The sequence below is a fragment of the Bufo gargarizans genome, chromosome 9, assembly GCF_014858855.1.
Source record: "Bufo gargarizans isolate SCDJY-AF-19 chromosome 9, ASM1485885v1, whole genome shotgun sequence".
NCBI classification, from domain to species: Eukaryota; Metazoa; Chordata; class Amphibia; order Anura; family Bufonidae; genus Bufo; species Bufo gargarizans.
Window position 1 is genome coordinate 28,438,541 of NC_058088.1, and position 18,866 is coordinate 28,457,406.

The 18,866-nt window shown below is 48.5% G+C and overlaps 1 protein-coding gene across 4 annotated transcripts in view; it reads right to left on the reverse strand.

The window, feature by feature from the left end:
• Positions 1–17,198, reverse strand: part of LOC122946087 (CLK4 associating serine/arginine rich protein) — a 39,851-nt gene extending 22,653 nt beyond the window's left edge. For 2 of the 4 annotated variants that reach the window (XR_006391211.1, XM_044305421.1), the window contains exons 1-6: positions 16,888–16,910; positions 15,325–15,407; positions 13,082–13,209; positions 11,493–11,590; positions 11,241–11,342; positions 9,661–9,740 (exon numbers count right to left, since the gene is read on the reverse strand). Coding sequence is in view for 3 of the 4 variants with exons in the window: in XM_044305421.1 (XP_044161356.1) it covers positions 9,661–9,740; positions 11,241–11,342; positions 11,493–11,590; positions 13,082–13,198 (397 nt within the window). In the remaining variant the exon portion in view is untranslated. Of the gene's footprint in view, positions 1–9,660; positions 9,741–11,240; positions 11,343–11,492; positions 11,591–13,081; positions 13,210–15,324; positions 15,408–16,887; positions 16,928–17,067 lie in introns of those variants that run through there. The other 2 variants (XM_044305422.1, XM_044305423.1) reach the window with 2 other exon arrangements.
• Between the last annotated feature and the right edge of the window lie 1,668 nt (positions 17,199–18,866).

The following is an 18,866-nucleotide window of genomic DNA, read 5'->3' on the forward strand; positions in this document are numbered from 1 at the left end:
GGCTGATGGCTGTACTATACTTTGCAATGCTCTTGCATTGCAAAGTGTAATACATTCAGATGCCCTGTAGGTGGCAACAGCGGACGCTTTTGCAAAGCGTCCGGTTGCCAGGGCAACCATCGGGGCTGACATCGCAGCGCAGCAGCCCCGATGGTGGAGAGAGGGAGCCCCCTCCCTCCATTAACCCCATAGATGCCGCTGCCGCGGCATCTCTGGGGTTACAGCAGAGTGTCAGCATAGAGCTGACACTCTGATGATGGCGGCGGTTCAGGAATGGAGCCGCCGCCATCAAGCACAGCAGGGGGGCAGACCGAGGGGGGGGGGGGGGGGGGGGGGCGGTCAGCGCTGGAAGGGGGGGGCTGGAAACTGTCACGGCCAGCAGGAGGGGGCACTGATGGGACACAAGATGGGGCACTGTGGACATGGAGATGCTGCACAGATCGGGAGGCACCTGCACAGATCGGGGTGGGGGGGGGGGGGCTGCACGGATCGGGGGGGGGGGGGGGCACGAGGACACTGATTTCAGGCTCTGATCTGCAGAGCGCAGATCAGAGCCTGAAACCGGCATTTTTTCACTGCCGCGATCCGATTGGTTAGTCTGCACAGACTAACCAATCGGATCGATTGCCGGCAAGGGGCCACTCTGATTGGTCCCTTGCCGGCATTACTGCACTGTATGCGGTCCGTGACAGCATACAGGGCAGGGGCAGAAGCTTTAATCCAAGCGCTTTGCAGCGCTTGGATTAAAGAGCTGCCAGAACGTTTATATACGTGGTAGCTGCACGGGGTATGTGCAGCTATCACGTATATATACAGATTGCGGTCGTGAAGGGGTTAAATACTTCTTATAAGGAAACATTTCTGTATGTTTTCTGTGTATTCGGCAACCAACATTTGCTCATATGAGGCCACAACTTCACTAAAGACAAGAGAAGTGACCTTCGCGCTCTCTAGATCGCGACTATCTGATTTGTCACAGATCACATTTAAGCGATAGACTGAGAAAAAAAGTAAAAGGAGATTGACACCTTTGCAGTGAAAAGGTAATGTCTAAATAGTCTTAATTAAAAATTGTCTATCGTATTGCCAAGCTTTTCACATCGCTGTTGGTGCTGCAGAATCTGACAAATTTGTCTACAAACTGCTACTGGCTAAGGTGGCTCTCTGCTCCCCCTCACTTCTCTCAGTATTACAGATGGAAGCAGGGAGGGGGAAAAGGTTGTACAGGTCCTTCTAAAAAAATTAGCATATTGTGATAAAGTTCATTATTTTCTGTAATGTACTGATAAACATTAGACTTTCATATATTTTAGATTCATTACACACCAACTGAAGTAGTTCAAGCCTTTTATTGTTTTAATATTGATGATTTTGGCATACAGCTCATGAAAACCCAAATTTTCTATCTAAAAAAATTAGCATATTTCATCCGACCAATAAAAGAAAAGTGTTTAATACAAAAAAAGTCAACCTTCAAATAATTATGTTCAGTTATGCACTCAATACTTGGTCGGGAATCCTTTTGCAGAAATGACTGCTTCAATGCGGCGTGGCATGGAGGCAATCAGCCTGTGGCACTGCTGAGGTGTTATGGAGGCCCAGGATGCTTCGATAGCGGCCTTAAGCTCATCCAGAGTGTTGGGTCTTGCGTCTCTCAACTTTCTCTTCCCAATATCCCACAGATTCTCTATGGGGTTCAGGTCAGGAGAGTTGGCAGGCCAATTGAGCACAGTAATACCATGGTCAGTAAACCATTTACCAGTGGTTTTGGCACTGTGAGCAGGTGGCAGGTCATGCTGAAAAATGAAATCTTCATCTCCATAAAGCTTTTCAGCAGATGGAAGCATGAAGTGCTCCAAAATCTCCTGATAGCTAGCTGCATTGACCCTGCCCTTGATAAAACACAGTGGACCAACACCAGCAGCTGACATGGCACCCCAGACCATCACTGACTGTGGGTACTTGACACTGGACTTCAGGCATTTTGGCATTTCCCTCTCCCCAGTCTTCCTCCAGACTCTGGCACCTTGATTTCCGAATGACATGCAAAATTTGCTTTCATCCGAAAAAAGTACTTTGGACCACTGAGCAACAGTCCAGTGCTGCTTCTCTGTAGCCCAGGTCAGGCGCTTCTGCCGCTGTTTCTGGTTCAAAAGTGGCTTGACCTGGGGAATGCGGCACCTGTAGCCCATTTCCTGCACACGCCTGTACATGGTGGCTCTGGATGTTTCTACTCCAGACTCAGTCCACTGCTTCCACAGGTCCCCTAAGGTCTGGAATCGGTCCTTCTCCACAATCTTCCTCAGGGTCCGGCCACCTCTTCTCGTTGTGCAGCGTTTTCTGCCACACTTTTTCCTTCCCACAGACTTCCCACTGAGGTGCCTTGATACAGCACTCTGGGAACAGCCTATTCGTTCAGAAATTTCTTTCTGTGTCTTACCCTCTTGCTTGAGGATGTCAATGATGGCCTTCTGGACAGCAGTCAGGTCGGCAGTCTTACCCATGATTGCGGTTTTGAGTAATGAACCAGGCTGGGAGTTTTTAAAAGCCTCAGGAATCTTTTGCAGGTGTTTAGAGTTAATTAGTTGATTCAGATGATTAGGTTAATAGCTCGTTTAGAGAACCTTTTCATGATATGCTAATTTTTTGAGATAGGAATTTGGGGTTTTCATGAGCTGTATGCCAAAATCATCAATATTAAAACAATAAAAGGCTTGAAATACTTCAGTTGGTGTGTAATGAATCTAAAATATATGAAAGTCTAATGTTTATCAGTACATTACAGAAAATAATTAACTTTATCACAATATGCAAATTTTTTGAGAAGGACCTGTACATGGCAAAGCAGAGTGTGGAGGGGAAAGGGAGCATCCAAGTTATCAGGAAAGGCAGATCATGAAGGCTGCAGAAAGGGAGAAAAGCAAACAAGGTAGTTTGCAGGAGGTGGGGGCTGAGTACAAGTGTAGGGAAAAGAACAACAACAACAGATGACCCAGGGCAGACTCTGCAGAGGAGGGGGGAGGGAAAACGAGATTTTTGTATAACTTACCAGTAAAATCTCTTTCTCGCTCTTCCTTGGGGGACACAGGAACTCTTGGGTATAGCTTATCTCCATAGGAGGCGTGACACTAAGTAAAAGACTGTTAAGCCCCTCCTCCAGCAGCTATACCCTCAGCCTGGAGAGAGAGACTTCCAGTTATGTGCCCAAGTAGTGCAAGACAAAGGCAAGGAGTAACCAAACCAATACCAACAAGTCAGAAAAAAAACACCCGTAGGCCAACAAAAAAACAATGGGTGGGCGCTGTGTCCCCCAAGGAAGAGCGAGAAAGAGATTTTACTGGTAAGTTATACAAAAATCTCGTTTTCTCGCCCAATTCCTTGGGGGACACAGGAACTCTTGGGACGTTCAAAAGCAGTCCACAAACAGGGAGGGACCACAATCAAAAGCGAACCAGGCACCGTAAACATTAAGGCACGGCCGCCTGCAAGACCAAGCGGCCCAAAGCAGCATCCGCCGAGGCATAAGTGTTCACCCTGTAAAACTTGGTGAACGTGTGCAAAGAAGACCAGGTGGCCGCCTTGCACAGTTGTTCAGCCGAGGCACGATTACGCTGAGCCCAGGAAGCCCCGACCGCTCTGGTAGAATGAGCGGTAACACCAAAGGGCGGATCCCTGCCCCGAGCACGGTAAGCCTCAACGATAGCCATCTTGAGGAAGCGGGCAACAACCACCTTAGACGCCGCCAGCCCCCTGCGCGGACCCTCCGGAATCACAAACAGAATCCGAGCGTCGAAAGGGTCTGGTCACATCCAGGTAGATCCTGAGAGCCCGAACAACATCCAGACGGTGAAGCTCCCGCTCCCGGGGACGGACACAGAGAAGGAAGGACAATATCCTCATTCAGGTGAAAGGCGGACACCACCTTCGGAAGAAAATCCGGAACAGGGCGGAGAACCACCTTGTCCTGGTGAAAAACCAAGAAGGGCTCCACGCAAGAAAGAGCCGCCAACTCAGACACACGCCGAAGAGACGTGATAGCGACGAGAAAGAAAACTTTGCAAGACAACAAGCGAGGGGAAACCTTGCGCAGAGGCTCGAAAGGGGAAGATTGGAGAGCCGCCAACACAACGTTAAGATCCCAAGCAGGAACGGGAGGGCGATAGGGGGAGCACAGTGAGCAACCCCCTGAAGAAAGGTCTTAACCGGACCGAGCAGAGCCAGAGGACGCTGAAAAAGGACCGAAAGAGCCGAAATCTGACCCTTCAGGGTACTGAGACCCAAGCCCAGAAGCAGACCAGACTGCAAAAAGGATAAAACCGTAGGAAGGGAAAACCTCAGAGGGGGAGTCCCCAAGGCCTCACAGAAAGCCAAAAAGGCCCGCCAGGTACGATAATAAATCCTGTCCGAGGCCGGTTTTCACGCACGAATCATGGTACGGACCACGTCAGCCGAAAACCCCCGACGCGTCAGGACCGCGGTTTCAACAGCCACGCCGTCAAACGTAGCGACCCTAAATGCTGGTGGAAGATCGGCCCCTGAGAGAGGAGGTCTTCTCTGAGAGGCAGAGGCAAGGGAGCGTCTGCCAGAAGCAACATAAGGTCGGCGTACCACGGACGACGCGGCCAGTCCGGGGCGATTAGGATTGCTGGCGTGCCCTCCGCCGCAATCTTCCGAAGGACACGCGGAAGAAGAGGCAGGGGCGGAAACACGTAGAGGAGCGAAAACTCCGTCCAGGGGAGGACGAGCGCGTCCGCGCCGTAAGCGTCCGGATCCTTGGCCCTGGCCACGTAGATGGGAAGTTTGTGGTTGAATCTGGAGGCCATGAGATCCACGTCCGGACGACCCCAACGGAGACAAAGAGACTCGAAGACGTCGGGGTGCAGAGACCACTCCCCCGGGTCGATCGTCGACCGGCTGAGGAAATCCGCCGCCCAATTGTCCACCCCCGGAATGTAAATGGCCGAAAGGGCCGGAACATGAACCTCCGCCCAGCGAAGGATCAGAGACACCTCCCTCATCGCCGCCGCGCTGCGAGTGCCCCCCTGGTGATTTATGTACGCCACAGCCGTGGCATTGTCCGACTGGACCCGAACAGGGCGACCCCAGTGTCGGAGCGAGAGGAGGATGGCCCTCAGCTCCAGAACATTGATCGGCAGTCTGGACTCCGATGGAGACCAAGTGCCCTGGACGGACCGAGGAGGAAACACTCCCCCCCCAACCCCGCAGACTGGCATCGGTGGTAATCACCAGCCAAGTCATTGGCAGGAAAGACTTCCCCTGAAGAGGGGTCCGCAGCCACCAGAGGAGAGAGGAACGAACCTGGGGGGAAAGGGGAAAATGCCGATCCAGACTCTCCTGGGACTTGTCCCAGGCGGACAGAATGGCCGTCTGAAAGGTGCGGGAGTGGTACTGTGCGTAAGGAATCGCCTCGAAGCAGGACACCATCTGACCCAGGACCCGCATGCTGAACCGGAAAGGACGGCGGTGGGACAGAAGGCTCTGAACCGACCGATTGAGGAGCAGGCGCTTTTCCAACGGAAGCCGAACCACCGCTGAATCCGTATCCAGCAGCATCCCCAGAAAGACCAATTGCCGGGAAGGAACAAGAGAGGATTTGGGTAGGTTGATAACCCAACCGAACCGGCGCAAGGTCTGCAGCGAGAGATGCACGCTGGTTGAAGTCAGTGACAGAGAAGGCGCCTTGATTAGGAGGTCGCCTAGATATGGAAGCAGAAAAACTCCCCTGGAACGAAGTAAGGCGAGGACCGGGGCAAGGACCTTCGTGAAAACACGAGGGGCCGTCGCCAGCCCGAAGGGAAGGGCAACGAACTGGTAGTGGTCGGACCCCACTGCAAAACGCAGAAAGCACTGATGACACCGTGCGATTGGAATGTGAAGGTAGGCGTCCTAGATGTCGATGGAGGCCAGGAACTCCCCCTGTTCCAGAGAGGCCACCACCGACCTGAGAGACTCCATCCGGAAACGCTGAAGACGAAGCAAGCGGTTCAGCCGTTTTAGATCCAGAATGGGTCGCACCGAACCCTCCTTCTTGGGGACCACAAAAAGGTTCGAATAGAACCCCTTGAACCTGTCTCCCATAGGAACCGGGGTGATGACTCCTTTGTCTAGAAGAGTTTGAACGGCAGCAAAGAAATCGGCCGCCCCTCGGGAATCCCGGGGAACCCGAGAGCGAAAGAACCGAACTGGGGGAAGGGACGCAAACTCGAGTTTGTACCCGGAAGACACAACTTCGAGAGCCCAGGCGTCGGAGACGTGCGCCTGCCAGAAGTCCCTGAACAGGAGGAGACGTCCCCCCACCCGGGTGGGTGGGGGCGCACCTTCAGGCGGGGACCTGCTTGGTCGCGGGAGCGCGAGCAGGTTGAGATTTGCGCCAGGAGGGCTGGGTCCGAAAAAAGGGTTTCTTACGCCTGTCCTGGACAGGGTTAGCGGACGGACCTGAGGCGGAGCGAGGAGCGGAAGCCCTACGAGAAGACCTGAAATGGGAGAAGGTGGGACGACCACGAGTGGAGCTCCTAGCCTTGGATTGGGGAAGATGGGTACTCTTCCCCCCCGTGGCTTCAGAGATGATTTCATCCAAACGGGTCCCGAACAAACGAGCACCAGAGAAAGGAAGGCTAGTAAGAGACCGCTTTGACGCGGCGTCCGCCGACCAAACCTTTAACCAAAGCTCCCTCCTAGCAGACACGGCCAGGGCAGACGAACGGGCAATAAGAGCCCCTGCATCCAGGGATGCTTCACATACAAATTTTCCAGCCTGAACGATAAGTTGAGCCAGGGCACGGAGGTCTTGAATAGGGACGTCGGATTCAAGCTCCAGATCCAGCTGAGACGCCCATTCTGAAACCGCTTTACCAGCCCAAGCGGAGGCAAAGACTGGCCTAAGCGCGGATCCGGAGGCCGAAAAGATACCCTTTGTAAGGGCCTCTATACGGCGATCCTCAGTGGATTGTAAGGAAGAACCATCTGCGACGGGAATAGCCGTGCTCTTGGACAAACGGGCCACAGGGGGGGTCGACCTTAGGAGGAGACGCCCAGTTTGTAATGCAATCCGCCGGAAACGGATAACAAACATCTAACTTTTTGGCGGGGTAAACCGTGCATCAGGACGGGCCCAGGCCTTAGAAACCACTGACGAAAAGTCAGCATGGAGGGGAAAAACCGCAGAAGCCTGCTTCTGGCGAAAAAAGGAAACACTGGTTTTCTCAGGATCAGGAGGATCATCGCGAATTTTAAAGGTATCACGGATATTGTTTATAAGGTGGCCCACAGCGGAAGCCAGCTTTGAAGGCAGTGCCGAATCCATATCCCAATCTGAATCAACCAGCTCCCCTTCAGAGGGCAAATCCTGCAAGGAGGAAGGACCCGACTGAGAACGCACCCTTGGGGGGGATACCGAAGCATCCGAGGATGACCGGTGATCCGCCCTTGACCGCTTCTGGGATTGGCGGGCTCTGGAGGAGTCGCCTGCAGAGAGAGACTCAGACGGGTCGGCCAGGACAGCGGACCCGGAGGGCCCAGCAGGGGAATCATCCGGCTGCAAAGGGCAACACATTTGCAAGTCGGCCCACAACGCTAGTGAGACTAACCACAGCCTGGGAGAGGGATCTAGCCCAGTCAGGGGGATCCAAGAGGCCAGGGGGTGACACAACAGATGGCGGACCCTGCGATGGATCTTTGCAAAGCGAGCAATGCGGGTCAGACTGCCCTTGAGGAAAGGGCGCCTTACATGCGGTGCAGGTATGATACCAAGGTCCCACAGGCACTAAGGGGTCAGACATGTTGGCAGGAGCAATAGAAAAAAACCTGAGTCCAGGCCAGGGGGCTACAGTGAGGAAGGGTCAACAGTCCTACCAGGTCACAGAGGAAGCAGAACGGCAGCGGCAGCAGCAGAACAACGGCGGCGGCAACCAGAGCAATGGTCCGTCCTGCAGTGAGTATCCCAGAAGCACGCACGAGAGTGGGCGGGACTAGTGAGGCGCGGGAAGAAGGGCGTCCGGCCCCTGACTGAAGACCAAGCAAGACGCTGGGAGGGTCCGAAACTCCGCCCCCCACCGAAAACATTATCGCGCGCGCGATTCAAATCCCGCTCTGAACCATCACAGGTCTCCCCAATGGCCCCCGCCGCAGCGGAAGCGAGAGGTAGGAAGCCGAAGAGGAGGACCGGGAGTAGGCGTCCTGCAGAGCAATTCCCCCCCGCGGCACAGCGGTCGCATACCCGGCCGCCCCCAAACAAGCCTCCCCCATGAGCGCCGCTCAGCTCTCCTGGGACTTGTCCCAGGCGGTACAAACAGGGCGCCAGGCCGCCTCCGAATCGGAGCAACGAGGCCATCAGCAAAAGGGAGAGCCTAGAACGGAACGGAGAGGAGGGGAAAGGAAGGGAGGGGGAGGGGAGCGGAACGGCTGCACTAGCCACCTCACCTGCGACGTCTTCACCCTCTAGTCCATCCAGCCGGGACGCCCCTTCAGCCACTGGCACAAGAGTGACCGTAGCTGGAGAGGGGCTTGCAGGTGGGCGACCCAGTGCTGGCGGGATGCAGGGGAGCATGAGCTGCCCTGGTCCTCCTTTTCTTCTGTGGGGGAGGCAGCAGGGCGGATAACCGGCCCTGGTGCAGCTCAACCCCGGGAAAACAGAGAAGTCTACTGCGACTCTGTTGTCCCTGTGGAAAAATCCAAGTGAAAAAAATAAAATTAAAAATTAAAAAACTCTAAAATCTTCTCAAGACAACTCTGCAGTGCAGAGAGTGTCTTGCCTCCTTGACACTAAGCAAAAAACTGGAAGTCTCTCTCTCCAGGCTGAGGGTATAGCTGCTGGAGGAGGGGCTTAACAGTCTTTTACTTAGTGTCACGCCTCCTATGGAGATAAGCTATACCCAAGAGTTCCTGTGTCCCCCAAGGAATTGGGCGAGAAATCACAATTCTCAGTATCTATAAGCACAATGAAAAGACCCCTCATGGGCTGTAGTAGTGGAAAGCAGTACAGGACAAAACTGTAAACAATACATGAGAGCTAGCGACAGCAGTAGCATCCTTAACACACATACATCAGACTCTGCATGTATCACTGGGAGAGAAGTCTACATGGGGAAAAAAATAAAAATCAGGAACTAGGAGCAGGTGCAAACTGAATATTAGTGGGTCTGAGAATTAAAAAAGTAATGAAGCCTGAAGACTAAAAATTAGCACAACTTTTTAATTCAAGGTTAAAGTCCAGTTTTTACTGGACAGGCCATCAGTTGTTAAGCTTGGATACAACACCCCACCTATTGTTTGGGTTTAGATATGTCACCGGAAGTCTTTGCTGGATCTATACAGTTCCCACTGACCTCAATAGGAGCAACGCTGTACTAATGTGCTCCCTCCGGTACGCAGTTGATGGCAGAGGTGCAAGGTGTTGGACCGGCACGATGAGCTAGTGATGGCCTATCCTGAGGATAGGTCATCCCTTAATAAAATCTGCACTAACATGTAACAATACATTTTTCATGTCCAATGTTCCATAGCCTTCATCTTCCTGCAGTCACCTTTCCATGTAAATGATAATCTGAGGGTTTCTAAAATTGTTCAGCATCATAGGATCACATTCACTTGTAATCTAGATTTACTACACAAAAAAATTAAAAAATTAAAAAAATGACATACTTCCAGCAAAGTCATTCTGAACCAACCCACGGTAGCGTTCATAATTACACTTGCGGTCATCAGCTTCTTGTTCCGGTGATCTGGTAGGGGTAGAAAAACGTCAAAATCGTTTTATGTGAGAATGCAGGCATGTAAAGACAATGAATCCCACTAAAAAGCTACTGCCAGGGACAGCTGGGCAAAGAGGGGATCAATAATCATTAAAGGAAGGAAACTTAGTAAAAAAAAAAAAAAAAAAAAACAGCTGCCTTAAAAAAAAAAATAATAGATATATATATATATATATATATATATATATAATCATTGTTAAAGTGTGACTGTCGGTTTAATTTTCAATATAGTGTAGGTACATAAATGTTAAACATGTTTGTAACTTGCTTCATTGTAAGAGGTTTCTTTCTACAAGAAAACAGAGCTTTGCTAAGACCCTAACAACATTGCTAAGGAGAATCTGTCTTCAGAAGATGCCTGTGCGTAACATGCAGAGGTTCCCAGCCGCATCGTCACAACTTCAGTCCATGACTATGGACGTGTGGCGTATCACTGCCCATCTGACTTGTTACACATAGGCATCTTTAGTGCTTGGTAAAAACATTGAAGGAAAACAGACTCTCCTTAGTGACACTCAGTTACAGCTTTGGTAGGAGACTCTATAAACCAAATTGGGATTTACACTTTAAAAGGAGTTTTTTTTTATTAAAATGATTTGCAATCTTTGGCCTCTTTCACGTGGTCAGTATTTTTGCATTAGTATTTGTAAGCCAAAACCAGGAGCGAGTCCAAAACACAGAAGAGGTACAAATATTTCTATTATACCTTTTCCCTGTAGGTTCCACTCTTGGTTTTGGCTTACACATACTGACCCCCTGTCAGACACAGGCCATTGTCAGATATTTGGTGTTCCACTACAGGAGACCTCACCTATAGGGAAAAAGTGTGTTTGAGGTTAATGGTCAGTGACGTATACAAGCATTATGGAAAATAGTTAGGCAGTTTTCACATAAGCGTTAGCAATTTCCATTGTTCTGCTGTGTTAGAGGAGCAAGAACAAAGAAAATAACTGAACTGTCAGATTCAGCAGACCGTCCCCAATGACTACAATGGGGTCAGTTCAAGTATCCACTTTTTTTTAGCAGAAAAAAAGTCCTGCATGCAGAACCTTGTTTGCTCTTTTTGGTGGAATCTACGACTGAAATGAGCCTCCAATGCAGGTCTGAATAAGCCCAAAGCGAGAAAATCCCCACACACCAGACATTTACTATAAAGATAAGTAAAACTTGCAATTTATGTATTTAAACCTCTGCTTATTCTAAGCTAAAGAGTCCAGTGGGCGGTCTGACAACCTTCCCTCTATGAATGTACATATAGAGGTTTGTCAATCACTCATTAAGACCGTCCTCCGGATTGAAAGCCCAGAATGAGCAGAGGTTTATACTAAATCTGTTCTGTAAAAATTGATATCAATCTTCTAAGTTCGTTTTGCTCTGCATTTTGGTGCCTAAAGACTGGGCTTTCTTTAAAATCTGCAAATGCATCAAATGTTAAAAACCTCTGGAAAAGAAGAAATAACTATTGCTTACATTGTGGTAAGAAGAGGAGGTCTATATTCTGAAATGTAGTCAAGATGAGCTCGGACATCAAAGCGGTCAATCATGTTGTTCGGGTCCCCCTGCCACGGCATCCTAAACAAGATAAATGTATGTATATATATATATATATATATATATATATATATATATATATATATATATATATATATACACACACACATACATACACTCAGATGATACAAATGACGGACAGCACATATTTCCCATGGCTAGAATACTCACATGTTAACAGGGCTTTCAGCAGCCAGTGCTACAGCAGAATCTAGGTGAATCTTACATGATCGCCCATGTACCTGAAGGAACTGAGCTGGATCTTTTTTCTATAGAGACAAATATATTTTATTGAAAATCAACACGATCATGTATAGAGTCAGGTCTGTAAATATTGGGACATCAACACAATTCTAACAGTTTTTGGCTCTATACACCACCACAATGGATTTGAAATGAAACAAACAAGATGTGCTTTAACTGCAGACTGTCAGATTTAATTTGAGGGGATTTACATCCAAATCAGGTGAACGGTGCAGGAATTACAGCAGTTTGCATATGTGCCTCCCAATTGTTAAAGGACCAAAAGTAATAGGGCATAATAATCATAAATCAAACTTTCACTTTTTAATACTTGGTTGCAAATCCTTTGCAGTCAATTACAGCCTGAAGTCTGGAACGCATAGACATCACCAGACGCTGGGTCTCATCCCTGGTGATGCTCTGCCAGGCCTCTACTGCAACTGTCTTCAGTTCCTGCTTGTTCTTGGGGCATTTTCCCTTCAGTTTTGTCTTCAGCAAGTGAAATGCATGCTCAATCAGATTCAGGTCAGGGGATTGACTTGGCCATTGCATGACATTCCACTTCTTTCCCTTAAAAAACTCTTTGGTTGCTTTTGCAGTATGCTTTAGGTCATTGTCCATCTGCACTGTGAAGCGCTGTCCAATGAGTTCTGAAGCATTTGGCTGAATATAAGCAGATAATATTGCCCGAAACACTTTAGAATTCATCCTGCTGCTTTTGTCAGCAGTCACGTCATCAATAAATACATACAAGAGAACCAGTTGCAATGGCAGCCATACATGCCCACGCCATGACACTACCAACCACCATGCTTCACTGATTAGGTGGAATGCTTAGGATCTTGAGCAGTTCCTTTCCTTCTCCATACTCTTCTCTTCCCATCACTCTGGTACAAGTTGATCTTGGTCTCATCCGTCCATAGGATGTTGTTCCAGAACTGTAAAGGCTTTTTTAGATGTCATTTGGCAAACTAATCTGGCCTTCCTGTTTTTGAGGCTCACCAATGGTTTACATCTTGTGGTGAACCCTCTGTATTCACTCTGGTGAAGTCTTCTCTTGTTTGTTGACTTTGACACACATACACCTACCTCCTGGAGAGTGTTCTTGATCTGGCAAACTGGTGTGAAGGGTGTTTTCTTCACCAGGGAAAGAATTAGGCCCCATGCACACGGCCGTTGTTCACGGCCGTGTGCGGGCCGTGGAACCGCGGCCTGGATCCCTCCCGAGAGCAGGAGCGCACGGCGTCACTGGTTGCTATGACGCTGTGCGCTCCCTGCTGCCGCCGCAATACAGTGATACACTAGTATGATCTATAGTGATGCCCTCGTTGCACCAAAGGCCTATTTTGCCTATTATGAAAACGTATCATAACTTGGGAACAGAGCCTCAGATCAACAATAGTAAAAACAGCGTTTTAACCAAGGGAACCACTGCCATGTGTCAAATAGCGAGGTCACTGGCGACAGATTCCTTTTAATAGCTTCCCAATAAGAAAAAGAAATTCAGCTTTACTTACAATCTTCTCATAGTATTCTCGCCGTCGCTCAGCCCGCTTTTTATAATCCACCATCATCCCCCGAAGCTTTCGCTCGTGTTTACGAGCTTCATGCCACATCCTAGAACCAGTCTTCATCCGACAACTTACTGAGGGGAAAAAATACATATATTTCTTATAGATAAATAGGTAGGTAGATAGGTCATCAATATTAAAATCCCAGACAACTCTGATTAATTGGAATATTGGAGTGGATTTTTGCTACAGAAAAAATAAAATTTCACTTATTGCACAGCATGTAGCCCTGGTATGACTGGCAGGGATGTTAGAGGTCCTGGAATACGGTGCGCGGTACATCACGGATGTAACATGCTATGTACTGAAGGACACGCGGAGCGTGCAGATTGTCTGTATAAATAACATTGGTTCCATATTCTGTATTGTTAGAGAAAACTGAGCCAACAGACAAATAAAGTCGAAGTTAAAAGGGTTTTCCTAGATTTAAATACTGAATACTCTGGATATAAATAAAATAAAACAATTTAAAAGTCCCTAAAAAGTGATTAGAAGCCCCCTGCACAGTTTAATTTTTGGCTATTTATTACATTTCTTTGAGGACATCTGTCACCTTGCCAAAGCAGTATTAAATGCAGCACTACGAGTAGTACTTCTGCCGGTGACTCCCGCTTGTTACTTTATACGTGCGCACTCACCCCTGCCGCCGGAGTCAGCGGCAGTACTAGTCGTCTAAGTAAAGCACACGAAGACTGGGGCTGCAGCCTATGGCATCCTAAGGACAGACCTCAAATGACAGCTGCAGTCCATAGGAGTGCACCTAGGTGCCTGCAGAAACTAGACGGTCAACGTGACCAAGGAATTCGAACTGGAAAGGCATGAGGAAAAAGGTCAAAAAGAGATTATGACCACAATCGCCATTACCTTTGACAGGGCCAGGCACACGCAAAGCAGCGAGGGAGAGGCTGGCCACAGGAAGGAGTGTAGCTTGGGTGCAACAAGAGCAATGGTGACTCCAGCATTGCACCAAAGGCCTTATTTGAATATTAAGAAAAAGTAACATAACTCTGGAACGGAGCTTCGGATCCACAAAAGAAAAAGCAGGGGAACCACAGCCATGTGTCTGTGCAAACAGCTGAATAGGGAGGTCGCTGGTGACAAGTCGCTTTAAGCCACCACTAAGCCATATACCCTTGTCAAGCTGACATATTGAAACCATCAAGCTAGGCGCAATGCATTATTCTTTTTAGTGCATTTGCTTCATAAATAGGTTGAAAACTCAAGGCCGCATTATGTGCCAAATTTGAGCACATTTTATGACAAGGTCAAGGAGCAATTCCATTATTCAATTTTCCCGGTTGTCTCTCACACATGCCGACTCCTGCAGCTCTTCATCACCACTAGACGTGAACAAAAGGGGTTTACTCGCTTCAGCAAAAATGGTATTTATCAAGTAAAGTGAATACAAGGCCCTTACTAATGTATTATTTTGCATCCTTTGCTGGCTGGATTCATTTTTCCATCACACTATGTACTGCTCGTTTCCAGGAATTATGACCACCCTGCAATCCAGCAGCCGGTGGTCGTGCTTGCACACTATAGGAAAAAGGCCCATGGGCATTCCCACGGTCCTGGCCAGAGAGGCTGGCGCTTTTTCCTATAGTGTGCAAACACGACCACTGCTGCTGGATTGCAGGGTGGTCATACCCATGGCAACGAGCAGTGAATAATGTGATGGAAAAATGAATGAAGCCAGCAAAGGAGGCAATATGGACAATCACAATACATTAGTAGGTGCCTTGTATCAACTTTCTCTACATGATAAATGTCATTTGCTGAAGTGAGACAACCCCTTTAAAAGGTGCTTTCCAGTCCTTGTATATTTACGCCTCTCCTTACAATAAGTCATCAACACTGATTTGCAGATGTTTAACGCCCCTAGCAACCAAGTTAATCCTTTCATTTTCCAAAGGAGCTCTGAAAAATAAAAGGTGGATTCTGACCGGTTGCTATGGGCAACTAAGCCCGTTTTCCTCTCTGGGACCATAGGAACGCACCTAGGCTGGCGCTTTTTCCTATAGTGTGCAAGCACAGCCACCGATCCTGGATTGAAGGATTGTCATAACCATGGAAACGAGACATGTATAGTGTCATGGAAAAATTAGTCTAGCCAGCAAAGGAAGCAGCATGAACAATCACAAGACATTAGGAAGTGCCTTGTATTAACTTTCTCTACATGATAAATGTACCTGATGAAGGGAGACAACCCCTTTAAGGGTATTTTCACACCAGCGTTTTTCTTTTCCGGCACTGAGATCTGTCCTAGGGGCTTCTATACCGAAAAGAAGTGATCAGTTTTATCCTAATGCATTCTGAACGGAGAGAAATCTGTTCAGGATGAATCAGTTCAGTCTTTTTGACTTTTCAGGACGGAGATAATACCGCAGCATGCTACGGTTTTATCTTCGTCCAACATTCCGGAACACTTTCCGGAATGCCGGATGCAGCATTAATTTATATTGATATGTATTAGTGCCGGATCCTGCATTAAAAATACTGCAATGCCGGATTCGTCCTTCCGGTCTGAGCATGAGCAGACCTTTAAAAATTTGAAAAAAATAGAAACGGATCCGTTTGTCCATATGACATCCGTTCTTGATATGCATTTGTGAGATGGATCCTCATGCGGATCAGTCTACAAACCGTTTGCATGCAGATTGACGGATCCGGCAGGCAGTTCCAGCGACGAAAATGCTTGCCGGATCACTCTGCCGCAATTGTGAAAGTACCCTAATACCGCAGCATGCTGTGGTTTTATCTCCGTCCAAAATTACTGAACGTTTGCCGGAATGCCGAATCCGGCATTTTTTCCCCATTGACATAAATTAATGCAGGCACCGAGTGTTCCGGCAAAACAGAGACGGCATTGCAGTCCGTGCATGCTCAGACCGCAAAAAAAAAAAAAAATATTCAAAAAAATAAATGCCAGATCTGTTTTTCTGGATGACACTGATCCGGTGTAGCGTTATACTACCCTACCTCGTGAGATTTCCCTACCTCCTGACTTCCTGTCGCACTGCTAATGACGTGAGAAGGCGTTCCTGAATTGACGATCTGCGCATGCGCAAACCGACAGTTTATGGAAAATCTCAGCGGAGTTGAGCTTTAGACCGGGACATTGCGCATGCGCAGAAGAGCCTCAGTAGGGAAATATTACGGCCCAGTGCGCAAGCGCGGCTAACTCCGGCCGGCGCATGCGCAGTGTCCCGGTGTGAAGCTGAACTCCGCTGAGATTTTCCATAAACTGTCGGTTTGCGCATGCGCATATCATCAAAACTCAGGAACGCCTCCTCACGTCATTAGCAGTGCGACGGGAAGTCAGGAGGTAGGGAAATCTCACAAAGTAGGGTAATGTAACGCTACACCGGAATTTCAATGCATTTGTCAGGTGGATTAGGATCCTAATCCGTCTGACAAATGCCATCAGTTTGCATCCGTTTTGACGGATTCGGCAGGCAGTGTGAAAGTACCCTAACAGATGTATATGGGGTGGGGGGCTTTAAAATACTGCAGGGCCCCCACTGCACCAATGCCGAGTACAGCAGCTGTGATGAAGCCATGTAAACCACACAGGGCTGCCCATGTCATGCGGCATGGCGTCCTTGCCATATGTTACTGGGACTACTGCTACAAGCCTCCCCTGTCCTGTCCAGCGCCCCACAGACAACCCCCACACAGCAGCAGGACACCTGAGAACATGTCCGCGCCTCCTCCACCCCACAGAACCCCGCTCCCTACAGAGCCCCTCTCACCAGCTTCCTTCTCCCACAGACAGGAACTGACGTCATTGCGGTAAAGCTACTCCCGGATACAGTGAGACTGGCTATGGGCGGGGCTTATGCCCATAGCGTGACTGACGTCCCCTGTCTAGCTCCAATCCATTGATATATACATTACTGATCTCTGGCCCGCGCACCGCTACTAACACCCACCAGTGTGTGGCGCAGGCCGAAATGTCACCGCCGGGGGATGCGTGTTTAGACGCCACTAAACCTTCTCGGTATCACTGCAGCGGTGCCTGCCTTTTCAGCTCTTCAACAGCTAGCCCCGCGTTCAGCACGGGAAACACGTCGATTGGTCAAAAAAGAGTCACGTGACTTCACCCGTCTCCTGGTCTTATTTGTCGCTTTCCCGTATACGTAAGGCGGCCATTTTTTTGGAGACCATGGACTCTCTAGCTGCTGTTCTGTTAGGGAGACCTGTAGTCTATGTTGGGGCTGTATAAGGGCAGATTCACACACAGGGGTTGGTTTATCAAAACTGATGCCCCTAGCAACCAATCAAATGAATCCTTTCATTTTCCAAAGGAGCTCTAAAAAATGAAAGGTGGATTCTGACTGGTTGCTATGAGCAACTAAGCTCATAGCAACCGGTCAGAATCCACCTTTCATTTTTCAGAGCTCCTTTGGAAAATGAAAGGATTCATTTGATTGGTTGCTAGGGGCAACAACCAGTTTTCCATAGTACCACTTTTGATAATTTTTTTCCCCTAGTTTTTTGTAGGAGGTTTTACAGCCAAAGCCAAATGTGCATCCAGCAGGAAGAAGTCTTTCCAAACTTGAGGGTTGCCACCTTTCCCAACAAAAAATACCGGGTAAAAAGAGGGGAGCGGTATAGACACATTGCGTAACATGGGGTGTTTTTTGGCACCAATGATTTGATCATATTTTGAGTTTTGCACCCTTTTTTTTGTTAATAAAGCAAATTTTTTCCTGTTGTTTATATTATTCTAATAAAATTCAGCTACAAATACCGCCCTGGCCTTGTGTGAACGGGTGTAATCAATGAGCTCTGATAGAAGAGCAAATAACCTCAAAACCAGTAAAAATCCGTCCTCTCCACCGCTGCCCCCGAAACCTGCAACCCTATGCAGATGGTCAGTTTGCCCTGGTTTATCATACTGGTTTGTTTGTTGTACGGTCACACTGCCGTTTCTGGGTCCGCCTGTGAGATCCGTTTCAAGGCTCTCACAAGCGGTCCGAAACGGATCAGTTTTGCCCCAATGCATTCTGAATGGATAAGGATCCGTTCAGAATGCATCAGTTTGGCTCCGTTCCGCCTCCATTCCGCTCTGGAGGCGGACACCAAAACGCAATATTGGTGCAATTTTAAACGGATCCGCCCCCCATTTCAATGTGATCACTCATATTTATGGCAACCATCACCGGACACTGGAAATTTCCCCATACTCCAGCTTTGTCTCAAGTGAATGCCCTGGTCAATTCCACCTGTATGTACGAAAGAATGTTCTATGCACAACAGCCTTCCATGGGAACATTCTACTCTAGATGGTCAGCATGGATATCTAGCCGCTGGTATGTGACATAGCATAGCCACTAACGTGTAAAACCAAACCTTTGAAAGCCTCTAAATTGACTCCCCATATGAGCTTAATCGCTGGTGCTCTATTTCAGGAAAATACCGATATTATTCACCTGGTCACTTTATGTTTTTCTGTTCATTTGTTTACTTGTGTTTCTGTTTAGCTTATATTTGCTAGTCTAAGGCCCCTTGCAGACGAGCGTGTCCAGATAAGGTCCGGATGCGTTGCGGCAAACCCGCGCGGGTAGGTACACAATTGCAGTTAGTTTTGACTGCGATTGCGTTCCGTTGTTCAATTTTGATCGCGCGGGTGCAATGTGTTTTGCACACGCGTGATAAAAAACTGAATGTGGTACCCAGACCCTTCAAGGCTGTGTAGATTGTATTATTTCCCCTTATAACATGGTTA